Source organism: Homarus americanus, unplaced genomic scaffold (assembly GCF_018991925.1).
Source record: "Homarus americanus isolate GMGI-L3 unplaced genomic scaffold, GMGI_Hamer_2.0 scaffold28172, whole genome shotgun sequence".
NCBI classification, from domain to species: Eukaryota; Metazoa; Arthropoda; class Malacostraca; order Decapoda; family Nephropidae; genus Homarus; species Homarus americanus.
Window position 1 is genome coordinate 419,095 of NW_024738604.1, and position 21,113 is coordinate 440,207.

The 21,113-nt window shown below is 36.7% G+C and overlaps 2 protein-coding genes across 2 annotated transcripts in view; one reads left to right on the forward strand and one right to left on the reverse strand.

Moving 5' to 3' along the window:
• The window catches only part of LOC121874085 (PX domain-containing protein kinase-like protein), a 28,348-nt gene extending 27,004 nt beyond the window's left edge, over positions 1 to 1,344 (forward strand). Inside the window, exon 13 of the mRNA XM_042377997.1 lies at positions 788 to 1,344. The gene's annotated coding sequence lies outside the window, so the exon portion shown is untranslated. The remainder of the gene's footprint in view (positions 1 to 787) is intronic.
• Positions 1,345 to 1,468: 124 nt separating this feature from the next.
• Positions 1,469 to 17,936, reverse strand: LOC121874086 (ADP-ribosylation factor 4). Its single transcript, XM_042378000.1, has 5 exons — positions 17,757 to 17,936; positions 7,475 to 7,555; positions 4,798 to 4,979; positions 4,507 to 4,632; positions 1,469 to 2,618 (listed from the first exon to the last, which is right to left on the reverse strand). The coding sequence occupies exons 1-5, from the start codon at positions 17,821 to 17,823 to the stop codon at positions 2,532 to 2,534; spliced, it is 543 nt and encodes a 180-aa protein (XP_042233934.1). The 5' UTR covers positions 17,824 to 17,936; the 3' UTR covers positions 1,469 to 2,531.
• Between the last annotated feature and the right edge of the window lie 3,177 nt (positions 17,937 to 21,113).

A 21,113-nucleotide genomic window follows, 5' to 3' on the forward strand; every position in this document is an offset into this window, starting at 1 on the left:
ACTCCCGAGCATGTCAATTCAAAATCTATGGTTGACAATTTAATTGCGGGGTCATAATGACATGGAAAATTTTAATGAAATTATTTCAATGTTAATTACTTGCCAACTATGGGTTTCCAGGGTGTTATTTTTTTGTGTTTTATTTGAAATAATTAAGGGTGTCCTGTATGAAGGCCTGTTAGGATTATTTAAATTTATTTAGTCCATTTATCTCTGTATGAATATTAACATACCCAAAAGATTTTATTTAAACAACAGTCATGCGTCGCTTAACGTCCTAGATACGTTCTTGGAAACGTGACGTTAACCGAATTGGATGTTGTCTGAACATCACATTGCGAACTTTGTATTTATACTTACGTGTATGTGGAATATTGCAGTGTACTTGTACTGTACAATATTGACTAAATTTACTAGATAACGTACACAACTAGTGAAACACAGAGGTTAAGAACATAACCAGTAACGAGGCATTTCTTATATCTATCAAAACATATTATGGATATATAGTTACTGTACTGTATCATCATACACCTGGTAGCACAATCTATTTTGTTTAAGAACAAGTGATGCATGCGTGAGCGCGCCCACTCTAAGGCCACTTATGTCTGCTACGTCCCGTTGTCTGAATGGGTTTTTTTTTTATCCCCATTATTTTCTTATTATTTTTATGGGCCACGGACGTATATGCGATCAGACGTAAAGCGACACATGACCGTATGTGTATATTAAATTAACTCAAAATCAACTATTTGGAATGAACAGGAGACTGTTTTCTTCCATACAGTATTCTGGCAGCTTGGAACAGCTCTGCTACTCTGAAGGAGTAACACAAGTAGGTGAAGGACAGTGAGTGAGGTAACAGAGGTAAGCAACACTCCTGGAGAACAGTGGAAAGAGGTCAAGAGTGGTGTCACAGGGCTGGTGGTTAAGTGCACTAACTCATTTACAGCAGTTTTCTCAGTAATTTTGGAGCTTGTTCACACATAAATGGGATAATTAAACACTTTTCCCCGAGGCCTCTCACAACATTTGTATGACTGGTGTGAAAGGTCTCCGAAACATGTTTAATAAGCCCATTCATGTGTGGGGGCTGACTCGCGAATGCATTCGCCTATTTCTCAAATGACTGAGAAAATGGCTATTGGTTTTCTGGAGGGTGAAAGTGATGGTAAGGAGAACAAAGTTAAGGGGACTGCTGAAAGGAAGTTTTAAATTAGAATAATTTAGACATGGAAAGGAAATACTGTACTGTAATGGTTTGGCAATGGATTTGTGGACCAAGTTAACCACAATCGTCAAAATGAATCCATGGGAAAGTTTCAAATATAGGTTGGAAAGCTATACAATTAACTACAGCAGTTTCATTTATAATTGTTCTTCAACTACTACATTCTTAACTTGGAGAACACCTACAGTATACTAAGCAATTTATTATTTCCTAAAACAATGGTAATAAGGCCAAAAATGTTGTCAAACATGTTTATTAAGAATTTACAAACTATGACATACCATTGTTCTTGAAGGAATGTTTTGTTTGAAAAATACAAAGTTTTTCCTTTTATGATGAAACAATTATTCAAATCAGATATCTTCATTAGCTAAAACAAAAAACCTTGAAATAAAGAGCGATACAGTCACATACCTGGCTTGTAAATCATAAGCTACAGTTCTGAGGAGTTGCACCACTGCCTTATCTATCATGTATAAACAGTACCTGCATTGGTATTCAACAAAATCTGCAGAGGTGAGAGCAAACACTAAAAAAAAAAAAAAATAAAAAAAAAATAACCTTCATAATGCCACAATAGTACATATATTTACATTATGATTCTGAAACCTTAAGATGTATCGTGAAGTTTATGGGCTTCCATACAAGTTCAATTATCCCCATTGGTTTATAACCCTTAAACCAACAAGACTGCTTGTGTCACTGTTACAAGTAACCCAAAATCTATATACCAAAATATACATACTACATTAGACAAGAGAATGGCACTCCCACACCATACATTAACAATATTAAACTTTCTTGATTTAAACATGGATGTTACACAAGCATTCACCTCAGCATTACATCCAACAAAACACTCGGTCAAACACGGGAAGGAACAGGACTGCAGCTGCTGGGTCTCATGGAAATGTCATACTCTGGTACACTCTTTCATTCAGTATTTTCAGTGCAGTGAAAAAATACACAAACATGCATGAAAGTAGGGTATTATTCTCTCAGTTGAGTCATACTACTGACTTAAAAAGATATAACAACTAGTACTTCATTTTCTTAACAATGAACTCACTGTGAGCCATATATATATATACTTGTCTGTCCAATCTGTTATGTTTTGTTTTGTTTTGTAATCTAAATAAAGGGAGAGCTATTGATTCATTATTGCATTTCATGTACAAAAAAAAAAAAATAATCAATTTGTAGCGAAGAGAAATTAGAGCACATCTATACCTTGGTTCACACCATGACTCAAAACCCTGAAGCAGGGAGTGGGGCTTGACAAGTCATGGTATAAAAATAATTACTTCTTGGATAATTCATTGGATAGCCAGTCCAGACCTTCATACAAACCCTGTCCTTGAACTGCACATGTAGCTTGTATGTACCACTGAAAGCACAACAGAAGATACGTATTAGTACTACACTTTATATAATTCCCCCCTCCCAGGCACACTGAGGTGTTCCGGACCACTTTCTCACTTCATTCCTTGCTCTGCTCCATCACACATCCTGAATATAACCCAATTACAGTACTTCAAAACATTTAACACACAGCACCAGTTTCCACTATACAATCAATGCTCGCCATCAACATATGAAGCATAAACAGAGGATTCCTAGGTTATGAATGAGTTCTGTTTCTGAGGACGTTCTTTAAGTCGGAAATGTACGCGAGTCGGAACACCCTATATAGCCTAAGTCCTTTTATGCACATCAAGTCCCTTAATTTAAGATACAAGAAGAAACTGAATGACAAAATACAGTAAGGGAAAGTAAAAATTAAAGTTTAACACTTGCATTGAAACCTGGGACTAGCTGAGCTTCCATCCATATCACTTACAATCTTTCCATTTCAATTAACAATCCACTTGGTTTTTTGTTATCGCAGTTGAGTGCATTGGTGTAGATCCTTTTACATGTTCAAGAATTTTGTGTTTGGCTTTCAAAATTGTTCCAATTATTGACCGACTGAATCCCAAGGCTTTACAAATAACTGGTGGTGTTTTGCCTTTTTCAGAACATTTACTTACACCAACTTTCACTTCCATTGCAATCGTTTTCCTTTTCTTGGATGTACTACAGTAAATCCTTGTTTAACTAAACCACATATTTCCACAAATTGTTCTTACCTACAGTTGTAGGCTGCAAATCGACAGCTCAGTGTACTCCTTCAAATATCTTTACCACATCTAATTTAACACTTTTCCTCTTCTTTTTGTGACCACAAGCTGTAGTGGTGCATAATGTACATTTAGCACTCACCATTCTAGGGCTCAGAGAAATTTATAATTGGATTTTTAGTAAATATTGTTAGAGCATCAACCAACCACTGAAAAATAACATATATGGAGCCCACACTAGTCCCTTACACGGTTGAACGCCTTTGTACCGAATATTTAAAATTGTCATACATTTATCATTTTCATATATATTTTCAATTTTTTGTACAGTAGTACCTCGATTATTCGACTTAATGGCTTTTCCGATCCACTCCTCTCCCATATACAATAGGTTAGTTAAACGAGGGTTTACTGTACTATCACTTGCATCATTTTTGCATTTAGGAGCCAAGATGAGGGCAGAAAAATAGAGTTAATAAGCCAAAAACAACAGTTTGTACTTAATCACACATGTTACCGAGGTGAGGGTAAGCATATTGACTCTGCCTCAAGCCGCATAGCTGGGCGATGCATTACTCCCCACCTGCCACTCTGCCTCACCACACATCGTTCGTATCGGCAGGTGCTCCTAAGTTGGGGACCCTATGTACTTTCTACATTTCTGAACTTCCCCCTTTCCAATCTACCATAGCTACACCTTTCCTCCTAAATTTAATAACACTTATCCCTCTTTAGCACTTATACCCTTGACTTCATATAAAAAGTGGGTCCCACAGGCATGACTGCCTGTTAAATTCAGTGTGGATGAAATACGCTATAAACTAAGCCTTCATTTTGGGAGGAGGCAAGGGTCCATGACCACCTTCATTTTTCCAACCTGTGAAGTTGGGTACCAGCTGAGTGAACTAGGAGTGAACCAGCAACCCTTAAAACAGGAGGCAAGTGCTGAATCCACTAAAAACACCACACCCCAACTTTATATCAGGGAACTATAAATAATTGTTGTACAATGAATTTGAAAGGCAGTTAAAAGACTTGATACAAAAGATAGAGAACATGAGAAATGTAATGACTGTCACTTACCAAATCAAAAAGTTGATCAGTTATTTTTACTATACATGGCCAAAAGAGTTCATACCACCCACATCTACTTACCCTCCTGTTCCGTAATTGGTTAAGTCCTAAACGATCAGTAAGTTCAGCAGCAGTCATGGCATTTGGCAGATCCTGCTTGTTTGCAAACACTAGTAAGACAGCATCTCGAAGCTCATCTTCGTGCAGCTGTTAAATGAACGTATATGTACATGAATTGGGCACCAATAGCAAATACATGAAAATATAAATCCAACACATATTATATTTGATAATTTGTATGAAGATTTATATTTTTATTTAAAAAAAAATTAAACAAATTATACACTAAGTAAAATTAAATCTGAGGCTTACCATCTTTGCCAATTCATCTGAAGCCTCTGTGATTCTTTCTTTGTCATTACTGTCGACCACAAAGATGAGACCCTGAGTATTCTGGAAGTAGTGTCTCCACAGGGGACGAATTTTGTCTTGACCACCAACATCCCACACTGTGAAACTGATGTTCTTGTACTCAACCGTTTCAACGTTGAACCCTGAAAAAGCATGTGTATAAGTATTTAAAATCTGATCAACATTCCCTATCTCAATACAGTTGAACCTCGATTTACTCAGTTCTCGTTTACGCGTTTGGTCATTTACGTGGAACCTTGCCAGAACCGGGATGCCCGATTTACGCGGGAAGCGGCGCGGGCAGGGTGACACAAGGTCGCCCAGTCATCAAGACATTACCAAGTTCTTCACCCGCCACCCACCACAGCCGGCCCAAGTCAGTGATAGTGAGGATATGGTCTTACATGGACTTTGAGGGGTTTGACAAAGAGGCCCTGCAAGCCTCTGTGGTGGATAGTGATACAAATGATACAGGTGAGGGCCTATAATCTGCCCTCTGCCGCGGAACCAACCCCCCATCCCCGTGTGCCCAGCCATCTTTTCTACTAATGTAAGTGTTAAAAAACCTAATATTATTGATATTTCTCTTAATTATTAATTGTGTGTGCATACCATCATAAAATTAAGATGTTATTTTTACTACAACGTAGTTATTATGTCTGAAAAAGTGGAGTTTGGGAGTCGGCCCAGTCTCTATTTCAATTAATCCCATATGTTCTGTTATTCCATTTACGCGTTTCTCATTTTACGCGCTACTCCGCGGGCTCAAAAAACCTAATCTTATACAAACACTGGTGAGGGGGCACCTCACACACACACAAGCTATGGGGTTTTCGTACATCATTTGCATGTGCGGTACTTTGGAGTTTGAATATAACACACAAAACTTAATTGAATTTTGTTGAGCATCTGCAGACATGAAGCATTGTGGGGCTTGGTGTTAGGAAAGGTGGCCATCAGTCTATTTTTTATGGGAAACTTGTGGAGAAAATTTTTCTATAATTTGAAGAATCTTTTGTTCAGAAGGGGTACAGTAGTGCAATTTGTTTTAAAGGAATTTGAGTCTACTTGAATAAGGATCAACACAAGTTTCCCTGCAACAAAATGTACTCAACCTTTATGTTGCACAATTTTTCATGAACTAAAGTACAGTACTGTATATACCATAGCAATTTCCTGAGGTCATAATCCCAATATGTAAAGTTCATATTAATGCTTTTTTAAACATTTTCCTAGTAAACTATTGATAGACTTCAGTCAACATTAAAAGTTCTGATGCCACTATATTTCAAGATGAACACATGGCTGATAATGCCTGATTTTGTGAATCTTAGCTATATAAAATTGTGTACTTTTTCAGAGTGGAATTTTCATACAGTCTACAGGTACATTCAGTGCCTGCTTAAAGTACATTCCATCTACTGTACATACATTCAATGATATGTACACTTTATATTTGGTACCAATTATTCGATGTTATGTAAGAAGTTCAAATATACTAGCCCATGCGTGGCGGCTCCTATTTATGTACAGTACTGTACATGTATTAAGAAATGGCATGCTATTACTTTTTATGAAAAAATTAAAATAATCCACGTAAGTACAATACTGTACTCCTCAATTCCAGCACACAAGTGTGTGCTTATTAGAGCGTGGGGTCTACAACATATTTCTACACTATCAGGCACTCAACAATTTATTTAGACTGTTATTGTAACTATAATTTTTTTATAGGTAGGTTAGGTTAGTCAGGTCACACCATATTCTTGTAACAGACTACATGCGCTATAGATATCTCTGTAGACCACATGCTATAGTAACACCGTTTAGTATTTTCTATGGACCAACATAATGTACTGATGAAAAAAAATCATCACACATTATAAACTAAAATATTAACTTTAAGCATTATATTACATCAAGGAACTTCCAAAATTAATTGAAATGTGATATAAAGGAGAATGAATGATTCTGGATACAGTACAGTAAACTGCTATAATGGAGCTTAACCCCCCCCCCCCCACCATCATCTATGTGATGTTAATAAAATCATAACTTGGAAGCTCAGGAAGATTGTGGGTAGCATGAGTGATAATACTGTATAACAAGAGGGTGGGGATACTGAGAAGGTACAGTACTGTACTGTACTCTCAAATTTCAACAAAAGAGCAACTACTGCACTGGTAAAACTATCAAATTAGATGCCTGCATCACAGCACCAAGTAGACTCCGCACTCCCACATCAGATTTGATTTTACACGACTAGTATTTTTGGAGTAAGTGAAATCTGGAGGATAAGTAGATTTATGGAACCCCTCTCACCTATACTGTACTATGAGATAACGAACACTACATGCACACACAAAAAAAATTAAATGTGTTTTTGAGCAGAAAACTAGAGTTTTCCGTGAAAAGAAGTAAAACTGTCTAAAAAAAAACCCAGTTTTTCTGTACTGTATCTCAAAATCATAAAATTATGTCTGACTAATATCTGTCAATATCGTACAATAAACACATTGAAAGGAATTATATTTTTTACTAATTTTCCTCATACATATTTATTCCATTTACATATAATTGAAAACACTTACATAAATATTATGTTACAGAATTAGTGAGAACAACATGTATCACTTACCAATAGTAGGAATGGTTGTAACAATCTCTCCTAATTTTAACTTGTACAAGATTGTAGTTTTACCAGCTGCATCCAATCCCACTGGAATAGAAGAAAAAATAATTTATTGATACTTATTTAGTAGCTCTTTTTGCCTTCAGCAACCATACAATTGATCTATGTTCAGCAGAGCCTCTGTTTCATATGATGTTCTTCAAAAACTAATTGCTGTACTGTACACTGCACTACAATTTGAAAACTGCACAGTACAGCACTGTACTGTATATATTCACTACCCTTTCTCCTCATCCATTTCTGTGTGGGGAGGGATCAAGGGAATCACAAGAAAATTTTCAGGAAATAATAAGCAGAGTGAGGGGACAGCAAAGATAAATGACCATAAGATTTTTAATATAATTGTAATAAAAATATTACAGTATATTCAAATGAATAATCAAATACCATACTGTACAACATACAGTATCTTTATCTTGTATTAACTACTACTGTACTGAGTGGCAACCAATCCACAGTGTTTCAGTTAAATATACGTAGAACATCATGTAATTTGAAGAAAAGTAAGGGTGTGGAAGGAGAGCAAAGGTGACTAAAAGTGGAAAATCTTTTACAGTCAATAGGGTTTTAATTCACTAAATCTTATAATCCAAACATGTTTCTGTTTCACAAACTGTAGTAAATGAAAAGTGAAAATATACACCACAGGATTATTTTTCAAGCTTACCTTTCAAAAACCTAGACATTCTTCCTTATTTCAGTGGGGGAAGGGATTGAATACCACCCTCTAACAGCAATATAAATCACTTAACATTTATCAACATAGTACATCTTTTTTGCACCTCAACTATCAAGACCAAGTTCTTAATCGCCAAACTTAAAAAAATTAAATTAGATACAAATTCCTAAACCATTTCTGGACCAGGGTTGAATGAACTTGTAGGATTTCATTTCCGCATGGTGCAATACTATCAATGAGCAAGATATCTGGGTTTCTGTCACCTAGTGTTGTGAGGCACAATGGATTTTCAGGATTATATGCACAACAATACTGTACAGTACAGTACTAGCAAAATTATCCATCTTTGCACAGGTTTGGTATACAGTATACTGTACTGTATTGCCTTGACTCAGTTTGCCCTTCCTGACATAGATAACCACCTCAACCTCACATAATGGAAGCCCCTCGAAATCGAGGATGGCCGGCTCAAGGGCCTCCTAGGTGTGAATTTGTTAAGGTGTAGAAGTTGTCGCCAACACAACAACCACACCCTAAGTTAACGAGCTGCATAACCCAGTGTTACAGAATAGTCCGAGAAGACTGGACAGCTCGCCAACTGCACTGGTTAACCATTACCCCGGAATAACCTAACCTTGAACATCAAAGTGTGCCCTCCCTGACTGACAAGGGTAACCACCTTCTGCAATCTCCATGGTGATATCTCAAGTCAGGGAAGATTCTTGGTTCTAGCCCGGACTACCCTTGGTCAATAGTAATACAGTACCAACATTGGGACCCCAAGTAATACCCGGGTTTATAAGTGCAGTCTCAGGTTTCAAACTGTTTCCGATTTGGAATAATGGTAGAGAACAGACAGACAAATGTGTCCTTTTATTATTATAGATGACAGGAGAAAGTAAACAAAGACCCAAACAGCATTTCAACATTCACAACAAGCACTGGGTCTGGTATACTAAAATATGGGAAACTTAAACATAGGTTACAACATTACAAGTCCAAAAAAATTTTAAAACCAAGGGCAATAAGAGTGACTGTTAATACACAAAACTGAAGATCATGTGAGTGTGGAGGGAGAAGGAGAGTGCAAGTGCAGAGGGAGAGGGTGACCGTAATGAGAAAACTTGGGAAAAAAAAAAGTTTCAATCATCCACCTTTTGCATATGAAAATTTATAAACCAATTTTTGAGGTACGGCTCTTACACACTTATTATGAAAACTGATCTCCATAGTTCCCAAAGAACTAAAAAAGAAACCAATGAAATAATCAGATAATGGATTCAAATAATTCCTGAAAGTAAAACAAGAGTAGAAATATTGATACGAGGAAAAAGTTAAGAATTAGATACAGTATTTTGTATTAAGTCCAAGAGGGCGAACAGACAGCATGCCACACCTTCAAAATCTATTGTTACACTTGACTTTGAGAGATAGAACACCCTAAACTAAAACAAGTGTACAACTTACAAAGAGTTACCACAATATCAATTGTGGTTAAGAAGTCAACACACACTTCCCACTGTGCTGACCAAAAAAGAAAGATCTGCCAACCATATAAGAGATGCAGGTAAATATTCTGCATGTCACTTTGTACTCACACCAGTGAGGGTGATTAATAAGAAGGAATAGTACAGTATAGCAGCACGAAGAATTAGACTGGAGACAATGTACAGTATACCAGTTGGTGGAGCAACAGGTGGGAGTTGCTGAGGAGAGGAACAGAAAATGGAAGGCAAGCTTCAGACCCACAAAAGGAAGCCATAAAGGACAGGGGTCAGTAAGAAGCAGCAAAATCAAATGTCTTTCAAGGAAATTATGACTGTTGGAAAATAATCCGGAGTGAGAGTGAATAGGCTAACTATTGTGAATAAATCAAAATACACTAAGTACAGTACTGCATATAAATTGTAAATATTATATCCAAGAAGGGAAATATAATTACTTACATATGAAGGAAATAAAATGCAATCAAACAAATGTAATGATAGTCAAAAAGCACAAGTGTCTGAGGACTTTAGCAGGCCTGAGATCTTAGCCTCTGTGACTGCCACATTTTGCTTCACACTATTAGTCTTCTACTTTTCTAATAATTCTGACTGACTCCTAACTGAGATGCATGTTTTAAGGGATTGAGAGTTCTGGCCCAAGATAGATTACATGATATTGTGAGGGAGCGAAGAAATAAAGAATGCTGAGCATTGACTTAATACAAATGGCTATCAATATGTTAACAGCTGGAAGCCACTGCAAAATACAGCTATGTAAAGAGAAAATGATGATAATGAAAATTTACACTATCTTAGCAAGCCAAGAATGAAAGATTTTGTGAAGCATCTTGAGAACTTAAGAGGATGACTACCGGTAAGAGAAGAATATGAGGTATATGATGTGGTGCTGTTTGTGTGAACAACTAATAGTGATGTGTACAAGTGAAAATTTGATTTGTAAAATCAGAATGGCTATTAAGACTTTGTAAACAACAATAATGAAGTCCATTAAAACTGATAAAGTGAAGAATGATGTAATTAGAGAGAAATGAAGAATTGCTTAAGAGATTGAATTGAATTGAAACAGTTTATTTAGCCAGAAAAACACAGATACAGAGTGGATAATAATAACAATACGGTACTAACATGGCTAAGCCAGTTGAGAACCTGAGCTCTCTTTGAGGCACCTGATATATACTACACATTTATCTCAAGGAAGTATTAGGTAACATTTAGTAACATCTGGAATAGTACAATAGCATGGTGGTAATAAGAACATGGTTGATGATATGTCAATGGAGAGTACACAAGTGGTACACATGGGTACTCGTGTGAAAGTGGAATGACATCGGAAAAAAATTATCACATGCATTTGAATACAGGAGATGGGGTTAGGCAAAGCTGAAAACTAATGATATGGCAAAATAATATAGTGCAGGTATTACAACCCAAAAGATGGGTGTGCTGAAGGAGAAGTAGTCTGCAGAAATATCAAGATCATTATGTATATTAGCGTCTTTGCATTAGTCACAAAGATGAATAGCAAACTTAAGTTTTAAGAGTTTTGATTGATTTAATAAAAATAAAAATACTTGAAAATTTACCTGGTTATTAAAGAAAATCATAAAAAATTACTTACAGAAGCCTTACTGAGGGATGATGCTGGGGGGAGGGAAGTTTCTGGGGAAAGATCAACAGAATGGGTCAAGTAGGACAAGGGAGGCAATGCCAGGGCCAGTAGGTACATCTATACAACAAGGAGGACTTAACTTAAACCCAAACACATCGTACAACTTTCAATACACACTTCCATCCCTGTAACATATGTAGTATGAACTTTTTCTTTTGTGCACATCCTTATCAAAGGCTGAGTGCAATACATTAAGGGTAAATGATATGGCCATAGTTTAGTTAAATATTTTGTAAGATGTTTGGAGAAAGGTATACACTAAAGAACAAGGATCACCTTGTAACTTCAATTTTCAGATATTTTTCCTGATGCAGGAACATATTTCAAGGAAAACAGTGTTGTACAAAGAAAAAAACCCACTAATGTAGTTAGAACTTACAAAAATAGTCTTTTAAATATCCAAAGAAATGACAACTGCCCATTTATGAATAAACTGGGTCAGAAATGACAGGGCTCTACCATTTCTAACAGCAAATAAAATCAACTGTATAAAGCATTTGTATTCTAATTTCTTAAAACACAACTCTGTAAAGATTCCATCATTTTTTTATAACGTATATTTAAGTTGGACTCTTTCTTCACATAATTAATTGAACTTTTCTCTTCAGCCAGACCCACACCATCATCCCAGACAACAAATTCAAAAGCACAGAACCACCGCAAGCAGGTATGTCAATGTAATGTTACTGCTCTGTGTTATCTAAATATGAACTATGAACATAGGATATCTAATTCTTAAGACATTCTTTCTCACTCCTAATGGTGAAGGATTATTTGCCTTGCATAGCATACAAAACAAGAGGAGCGCTTTTTCTAGTGTTGTATGGTGATAACAAACAAGTAATAATGTTCCGGTGAACATGGGTAGGAAAACCAGGTACAAACACCTCAGGAGACTCCATTAAATGGAATTAACTGAGAATGGATCTCAAAAATTTTCAGAAGTGAACAATTCTTGTGTTAAAAAGAAAGTTAAAAATGGAGGACTAATGAATGAAATCCCATTTTATTGACGAGGCAAGAAGACAAATGGACTTTCCAAGAAATCTTCACAAAAACTCTAAGAGCAGATCCTGCCTGTGTCTGCCAAGGTTAGGAGACTTGACATGTTCTAATGACAAACTATGTTTTTTAACAACTCCTCATCCAGAGAACCAGGATTGCAGCAAAAGCACAATAAGTATGCAAAAATTAAATAATTAGAGTACTGTACAGAATTATGATGAACAATTTACTTGTTAACATTATCCCTCTTGTGCACAAGATGAATTTTAAGTTTTCCAGTTCCAAGATCACATGTCTGAGGCCCCCAGGCCAGGCGAGACAGCGCACAGTGAATTATTATTTTTTTGCTTCATCAATTCCCCTCCCCCCCCCAACAAAACTTGTTTTTAATGCCATAAACCATATATCTTTGGCTTCATAACTGATTGCTCTGAAAAAAAAAGTACTGATAAAATTCATGTCTAGAAAATCATCCTCTTTCAGAGACTTTTTTCAAGACATGACACTATAACGAGGTTGTATAGCCTGATATGGTAATGGCTTTTGAAAACTAAACACTTTCTCTGTAAATATGAAAATATTACATTACACAACCATCACTTCACAAACACTAAAATTAAATTATTTCAGGGAGTAGGGTAAGCATTGTAATCCAGGAGTTGAGGCAGCATGCACGAAGTTATGGAAATTTAAATGGACACAGCTCAAACTCAGGGTCTGACTGCTGAGATAATACTACGCATTTATCATTCCGGTCTTCCCTTCTTATGTCTCTCGAGAGTTACCGATTAGTTTAATTGATAGAACTTACATAACACATCAAAATTTGATGCAATTCTGTTGAAAACTTAATTTTTGACAATTTTTTAAAGTTTGGGGGACTTGATTTACGTCACCGTGAAGTTGGTCTTATCATGAATATGATCATGCACGAGAGGGTTAAAGGCAGCTACATATAAAGTTACATAAACAGTTTTCATTAACGTGCATATTATGTGCTAAAAGAAACTCCATTCGCTTGCTTTTACTGCAATACAGCTGAGTTCTGACACTATGTTACTCAAACAGGATACAGTACCTGTAAAGAATATTTGCATGTAAAACTAAGTGATTAAAAAAGGTATGAAATGAGCTTTAACCCCATTAACTTATTTTTAACAAAATTAAACTTTTGCTTAATGGATAGTGAGGTAGAGCAAAAATTATGGGTGTTGGTGGTACAGTGGTAACAAGTGTGTATCTCACAGCTGTACCCTAGATTTAATTCCCAGGTTGGTTCAGATGTCTCCACAAACATCGCAGGTTTTCTCCAGGTAGCTACTCTAATTTCTTCCACACTAACACTGGACAATCCAGGTTGTAACAAAGAACAGACCAGTTGCTTGAATGGCTAAAAAGTTGGTAAAGAACACTATTTGGTAGAAAAGATAAACTAAAAAAAAAATGCTTGCTAATGAGCATTTGTATCACAGTATTCTAGTTAACTTAAGACCAATTAAAGGGTACAGGTATTACTGCACTATTTTAACTTGGGTAAATGAATGAGATTATCTCAAAAACAGTATAGTACCAGGTCTCAAAAAACTGTACTGTACCAGGATTTCATTGACATGTGAGCGCTTCAATTTTAACGTTTTCCTACATAACTGTAGGCATCTTGTCAGCAGTAAAGTGAGTAAAATTGGCATATGTATTTTCTTACACTATAAACACAAGCACAGGAAATGTGGGCAATGATTTACAATAGAAACAATTACTAAATTACAGTACATTAATACCCTGTACTTTAGTTAAGTTTGGCTGCTGTGACTGTGTACCCTCTTGCCAGGGTATCTCTGAACTATGGTTATTAGCATTACCATCAAAGCCTAAACTTGAACATTAACAACTGTGGAATGGTACATTCCTGCTGAGATCGTATTGAGTTCAGTGACAACTTGTTTTTATTTGCACTACATGAAATTGTTCCACAGGGCATTAAGGGAGACAAAGTTTTGCCTCTGAAAAGCCTTCTTGACTTTTTTGTATAAAAAACTTTGATTCAAAAACTTTTGACAACTGCTAAGTCAAATTAAGAGTAAATTTCTCAAGATCCATTGAACAAAGTTTATTTTTATTAATTTTTTTTGAGAACAGATATAACATCTCATCCCTAGCCATTGATCACTGTTGAGCATCTACTTTTTGTAAACCAAACCTAATCTAACTGTTGTCGATCACTGTGTTAAAGTGCTAGGAATCTAGTTTTCGTAAACAATTTTAAGCGCAGTTCATCAGTTATTACAAAGAAATAGTGTTATTTTAGGAATATTACTTATCACTTATTCTACTCAAGTATGATTAAGCTCAACTACTCAGGATAACACTCTAGAACATCTGACTCGTGATAATCAGCAATTTCAAGGAAATTCTCTCTAGAATTTAATTTCTTTCTTACCTCTAGAAAATATATATACTATATTATACCAGTACAGTATATATAAAAAAGTGGAGAAACTGCAACTTTTGTAATTTCTTTAGGCGACTGTCTTCATGCTGAATACGAATCTATGTTGATATGCTAGCTCCCAGCAACACCATGTTGACTTCTATGATTTGTCCTATGGTAAGATGAACCAACCAAACCTACCTGTCCAATGATGGAAATATATCATTTTAGGTGAGGTTTGGTAGGTTAATTTACATAAGGTTAGGTAGGTTTGGTTAGTCAGAGCATGGAAAGGTTACTGGGAAGCGTTCAGTCATTGTAAAGCGTTCATCAACAGAAGCACAAACATGGCGTCCTTACATGCACAGAACAACGGTATTTATTCTTAAGAAAACCTCAGGAAAAAACACAAGTAAAAAAGTTGAAATTCCCCCGTTTTTTTCTTCATATTCTAGAGATAAAAAAAAGTTTTCTATACAGTATAAATTTTTTTTATATAAATTGCTGTCATCACAAGTTGATGTTCCAGAGTACTATGTTGTACTGTACTGTATTACCTTTATGGGTTAATACAGTACAGTATTTGATTTAATACATGACTGGGACTTCAGGATGAAAATAAGTTCTTATAGTATAGAATTTAATTTTCCTCTATGATACAGTATTTCTGGTAATGTTTGAAACAGCACTACCATCAAAAGTAGTAGTTCGATTTTGTAAATTTTTCCCACAGATGTTCTTTGGATAATAGTAGGTAACAAGTGATCGTGGGCTCTTCGTGCCCGGTGAAAGTTTGAACGCTCATGCTTGGCTAGCGCGCAACTGCCGTCCAGCTGACAGCGTACAGCTAAAATAAAATGGTTAATTGATGCCTTCCTAATGAAACCATCGACATGGGACCAGGTTTGTTACACTCTACGAATTTTTTGCGATTTTTCCACCAAGTTTGATGAAAAACGATTGTGCCGTTTCGGCTGCCCAGAACACACACACACACACAGCTATTACTATAATATATTAGATAAAAACAAGACGACAATGCACAGAACCAAATAGAATATGACCAATCCAGCCAATGAAACCTACCTAACCTTACCTAACTTCCTAGCTGGGGATAGAGACCCTGCCATATAAAACAGAAAGTACTTATTTTGATATCAGATGCCAATGAAAGCAGCTTTGTTGAAGCGTTATGGTTTATTTTATGTCTTTTGTGAACGTAAGAGTATGCTCAGACTGAGCGGGTAGGTTGTAAGCAAACGGATGGCACGCGGTGTTTCAGCAGAGTTTTCGGAGAAGTAATACGGTAAATAATTTTCTTCACATACAAAGCATGTAGACATCAGTTTAGTGTCATATGATCAGTTTTTCACTGTGTTTTACCCGGCAATTTCCCGCATCCTTCATGCCCTGCCCATTACAGGTAATTTACGATCGTAGAAAGAGAAAACTAAAAAACATTAAAAAAAAAATACTGTACTTATAAATAAAATAAAAAGTTGTTGCCTCTTAATAAACTTACTATAATAATATCTCTGAAAAATATATTAAAATGGAGCAACTCCTGGTGGTGGTAGTGCTGTTCTCAGAAATTTCTTAAGCAAATTGATAATAATTGAGATATACGCAATATTTGGATCAATTTAAATGACTATGAAGCAACCCTCACTAACTGTGACGTGACTTTTACTTTTACTTTTATCCTCTTCGCCACTGATCGGCTTGTTAGCCGCTTGGGCGATCGGTCACGTCTCTGTCACGCACTGTTGGCAAATGCTGGGCATGCACCGGCTGCTGAATGTACCTGAACCCGCTCCAGTGTTGGTCAAGTCTTGTCTTGAAAGAGCTCACACTCGGTGCTGTCACAACACTCTCTGGTAGATTGTTCCAAGAGTTTACAACCCTCACTCCGAAAAAGTTTGCCCTCACGGTTTTCTGGACTTGTGGCTTCTTCAATCTTGAGCTGTGACCCCTTGTGGGGCGAGCGTCCGCCAGCTCCAAGTAAGGACACTCAAAACTGAGTAGTGCCCCCTGAGATGCTTATACACCTCAACTAGGTCCCACCTTGCCCGTCTGTAGTATAAGCTAGGCAAGTTCAGGCGCTCCAATCTCTCAGGGTAGCTGAGGTGCCGAAGTGCAGGCACCAGTCTGGGGGGTTGTGTGGTTTGGCAATTACATGGTACTAAGTTTGGTTAGGTGTGCATTTGTACAGGAAATAACAGAACAAAAATCATATCAGAATTAAATTCTATACTTAATTTTACTTTTATCCTCTTCACCACTGATCGGCTCATTAGCCGCTTGGGCGATCAGTCATGTCTCTGTTACGCACTGTTGGCAAGTACTAGGCTTTTTTCTTCCTGATGTCCAGGTCATGTGCTAAGCCGAATAATTACCCCCTTTTTAAAGATAATCACATCGAGCATTGGCATTTCAACAAGCAGTGACAAAAGCTGGAGGTCTTTGTGCCTCATTCACAGGTATCAGGCCAAGTGGTCATGACTCACAAGTGGTCTCTAAAACCTTGAACTATGTATGTATAGTAATATATTAATGCATGTGTCGGTAGGTCTCTGAATATTTCGTGTATATATAGTTGTGGGCACAGGAGCAGCTGTTATTTCGTCAAGCAAAAGGTTAAATACTGTATCGGCCTTCACCATGAGTCATTACCCAGTGTAAACGTGTATCAACACCTCCACTCATCAATCCCCGATACTAATCCCCATTAAGTAGATTAACACGAATCCACCAAGAGGAAGAAAAACTAATAAAGGCGAGGATGGCGAAATAAGACGCTGTCACCTATGCTGGTGTCGGATTATAATTCGTTTGCCCGAATTTCTATTCAGGAAACGTCATGACAACACGGCCTGAGCCTCAGATGACAGGAGGACGTCAACCCAGCCATCACATCTCCTCTCCTCAACTCTACTCACCCATTAGTATCCTCATTTGCTTCTTTCCAAAGAGGCGAGAGAAGACTGTCGATAATGTCAATCCCATGGTTTACCAAATGTCTCCACGTTTAGGCTTGAAACTAACAAAAATATATAGAGCGGCGTCTGTGCCACGTCCGCCTAAGTCGTGACGTCAACTTGCTGCGCACGGCATTATGGGAGCGCCAGGTGCTGGGGACTCTCACTCTCTCTCTACATTATTATCCTCACTCACTTTATTAAACTCTAGACCAATACAATCACACATAGTATCAATTCATAGAACCTTATAGTATTGCCAATAAAAGTTCATTATAATACGTGGGATATATGTTAGTACACACCCCGGTTTTAACAAAGAAGAACGATTTGCGTGTATTTATTTATTCATGAAAAAACTTTCCTCGTTTTCAATATCGATGTTGTTTTGTTATAACACCAGGAAATAATTACATAACATCTAATAGCATATATATATATCCCATGTATGTCACAAATATTAACAAATGTGTAATTTGTACAGAATTGTCTTTCAGCCATATTTAGATTATAAGCAAAAATAATGCGGACTTTTAGCACAAGTGTGAAGAAGATAAATGAAAAGGAAAAGTAATCAGAGACGTGACCGATCGCCCAAGCGGCTAACAAGCCGATCAGTGGCGAATAGGCTAAAAAAAAAATATATATCAATTTTTTTCCATTTATTTACCAATGAAGTGTCATAAACTGAAATTTAGTGTGTAAGATTTCTGGAGTTGAAGGCCATTGCCACAAAATTCTTTTAGATAATTCTGTATACTGATTTTTGGACCTTGGCATTTGTAATCAATTAAACTTAGTACAGTATCAGAGACTGGCCCAGGATATTTTTGAAGGGCGCACACTTGTACTAGGCCAAGAAGAGTGAAAACTTGACGTGTATATATATATGGTAAATTAAAATTTGTCAGTGATTTTGTTTAAACTGATACCATGTTAGGAAGAACATAATCTAATATGCGTTACTGTGAAATGTGAGTAACCAGTTGGACACAAGTTACCAGTTCAACAACCTGAAAACTTGGCCCCATGAATATAATTTTGAGACGGGGTGCTGTCCTCCAAAGTCACAGTAAATATGGGAGAGCCCTGCAACGGTCAAGTAGCAATGGAAAGGTCTGCCTGGAGTTTCTAGGGCAAAAATTGATTCGATTTTCATATTCTCCACTAATCTTACTGACTAAACGGGAGGAAACCGGAATACCCAGAGGAAAATTGGTACATACTGTAATTTCAGCAATATTTCTATGACAGTACTGTCAGTGTGGCTATCTAATACATCCATGATATGTGTTGAATTTAATCAATGTATCAAATTTATTTACAGTTAATATGCATACAGAAACGACGTCATCAGTGACTGGTTCTCGTCAAGAATATTTTCATGGTTAAAAGAATCGGAATTATGGGAAGAGAGGGAAGGCGGGGTAATTTGAGTTAAAACTACAAAAAGATCCACACACCATTAGCCTACAGGCAGCTGGGGCCACATCTCAGGTTTTCCCTAATCAAACACAAGTCATTGATACGTCACACAGCATTACTGGTTTGTGTAGGTGAGAAAAATTGACGAAATCAAGAGGGGATGAGCGTCAGGATGCGAACACCCTAAATCCACCACCGCCAGAATCAATGTTCTCTCACTTCTTAACAGGATTCAAAACCCTTTTCTTGTAATATTGTATCTAACTTTTTTGACAGAAGTAACTTTGGCAAGATTTGTAGTAAAATCGAATCCCATTCCACCCGACTAGCAATGATAGCTGGGGCCCATTCCACTCCACTAGCACTGATATTTGAAGCTAATTCCATCCCACAAGCAATGAGTAATAGGGCCCATTCTACCCCAATAGTACTGATAGTTGGAGCCAATTCCACCCCACTAACACTGACAGTTGGGACCCATCCACCCCACTACCAATGATAAATGGGGTCCATTACACCTCATTAGTATTGAGTCATCTATGACCTATGCACATGTCACCAGGGTTGTCATTTTTGAGAAGAAGCATTCATCTGATCATTTCCTGATATATCAATTGTATCATCCATCATGATACCATTAGTTAATAGAGAAAAAAAAGAGACCATGGCAATAACATCCACGTAATATCCCCTTGTGCATGTGTCGTTGGCATAGAGTACAGTAGTTAGAAATAAAAAATCAGGGTAGTATCTAAATTTCTTTCGATGATTTTTTTAAGGGGAGGAAAGGGGGGTCCATAATGATTGCTTGTGGGGGGCCCATATGTCATGGCACAAAGGCCAGTCTGACTGATAAGATTAGACACTTGATCTACATTGGGTCTTGGGAATGTCAGAGGAATATCAACTGTTAAGTCAAAGGATTTCAGCAGAGGATTTTTAGTAGATTTTGCAGATTTATTTAAGGGAAGTACTGAACCACAATAAGATTTTAAAAGGTTTCTACCACTATTTTAGGGTTAAAAAGGGAGTCTAAGTAATTTATTGAATTTTATGCTAACTATAGTATTGAACAGTATATAATCTGTTGTTAGACTTTCTAAGGCTTCCAATTATATATTTAATTGGATTTAAGTCAACAGATTAAAGTGGTTTCCATAGGCAGATTTTTCAGAGCAGATTTCATATGGTTTTCAAAGGCAAAATTTTCAGCGGGACATTTCAGGTGTACTACTTTATTTGGACATTTCATGTGTACTACTTTATTTAACTGCTAATACAGAAGTGTACTGTACTGTGTATGTATGTATGTATGCGTGAGTGTGTGTGATATTGTAAAAACAAATTTCTGCAGGTGTGTAACTAACACTGATTCCTGTAGCATCAAACTAACACTTTAGTAAAAACACACAACTAAGTACAGTACAGTATTTTACTTATATTAGCAGGGGTGGAGATTCTTAAGGTGATCCAAAAGGTTAAACATAACAAAATTTCAAATGAATATCTTGCTATTTGAAGAACTTATACTAATGCAAATACTTGAAAACTCACCTTGGCAACTAAGGGTGATTTTCATGAAGATTTTATTTACTTACCTTTAGGAGTTTTCAAGACTAAAATTATACAGACATACTCAGTGGTGATATTGATCATAGGTTGCTGTCCCTAAAACTGCAGTCACCTATCTTATCTATGCTGACCTCTTCTTGTTTATTCCCCACAGCTCACCTAACCAACCCAACCTACAAAAATGGAGATATATAATTACCAAAATAAGTCAATCTGGCCCATAAATGTCATATCGTCAGAAGTGATACAACAATAATTCAATATTTGTACCTTTTTGTGATATTCATTCAAGTCTGAGGGAATGCTGAAGTTGTGAACGTC

Coding starts and splice junctions, on each gene's coding strand:
- LOC121874086 (XM_042378000.1), bottom strand. CDS start 17,823: ATGGGATTGACATTATCGACAGTCTTCTCTCGCCTCTTTGGAAAGAAG. Junction 7,556..17,756: donor GCAAATGAGGATACTAATGG/GTGAGTAGAGTT, acceptor CTTCTATTCCAG/TGGGATTGGATGCAGCTGGT. Junction 4,633..4,797: donor CAGATGAATTGGCAAAGATG/GTAAGCCTCAGA, acceptor TTCATTTAACAG/CTGCACGAAGATGAGCTTCG.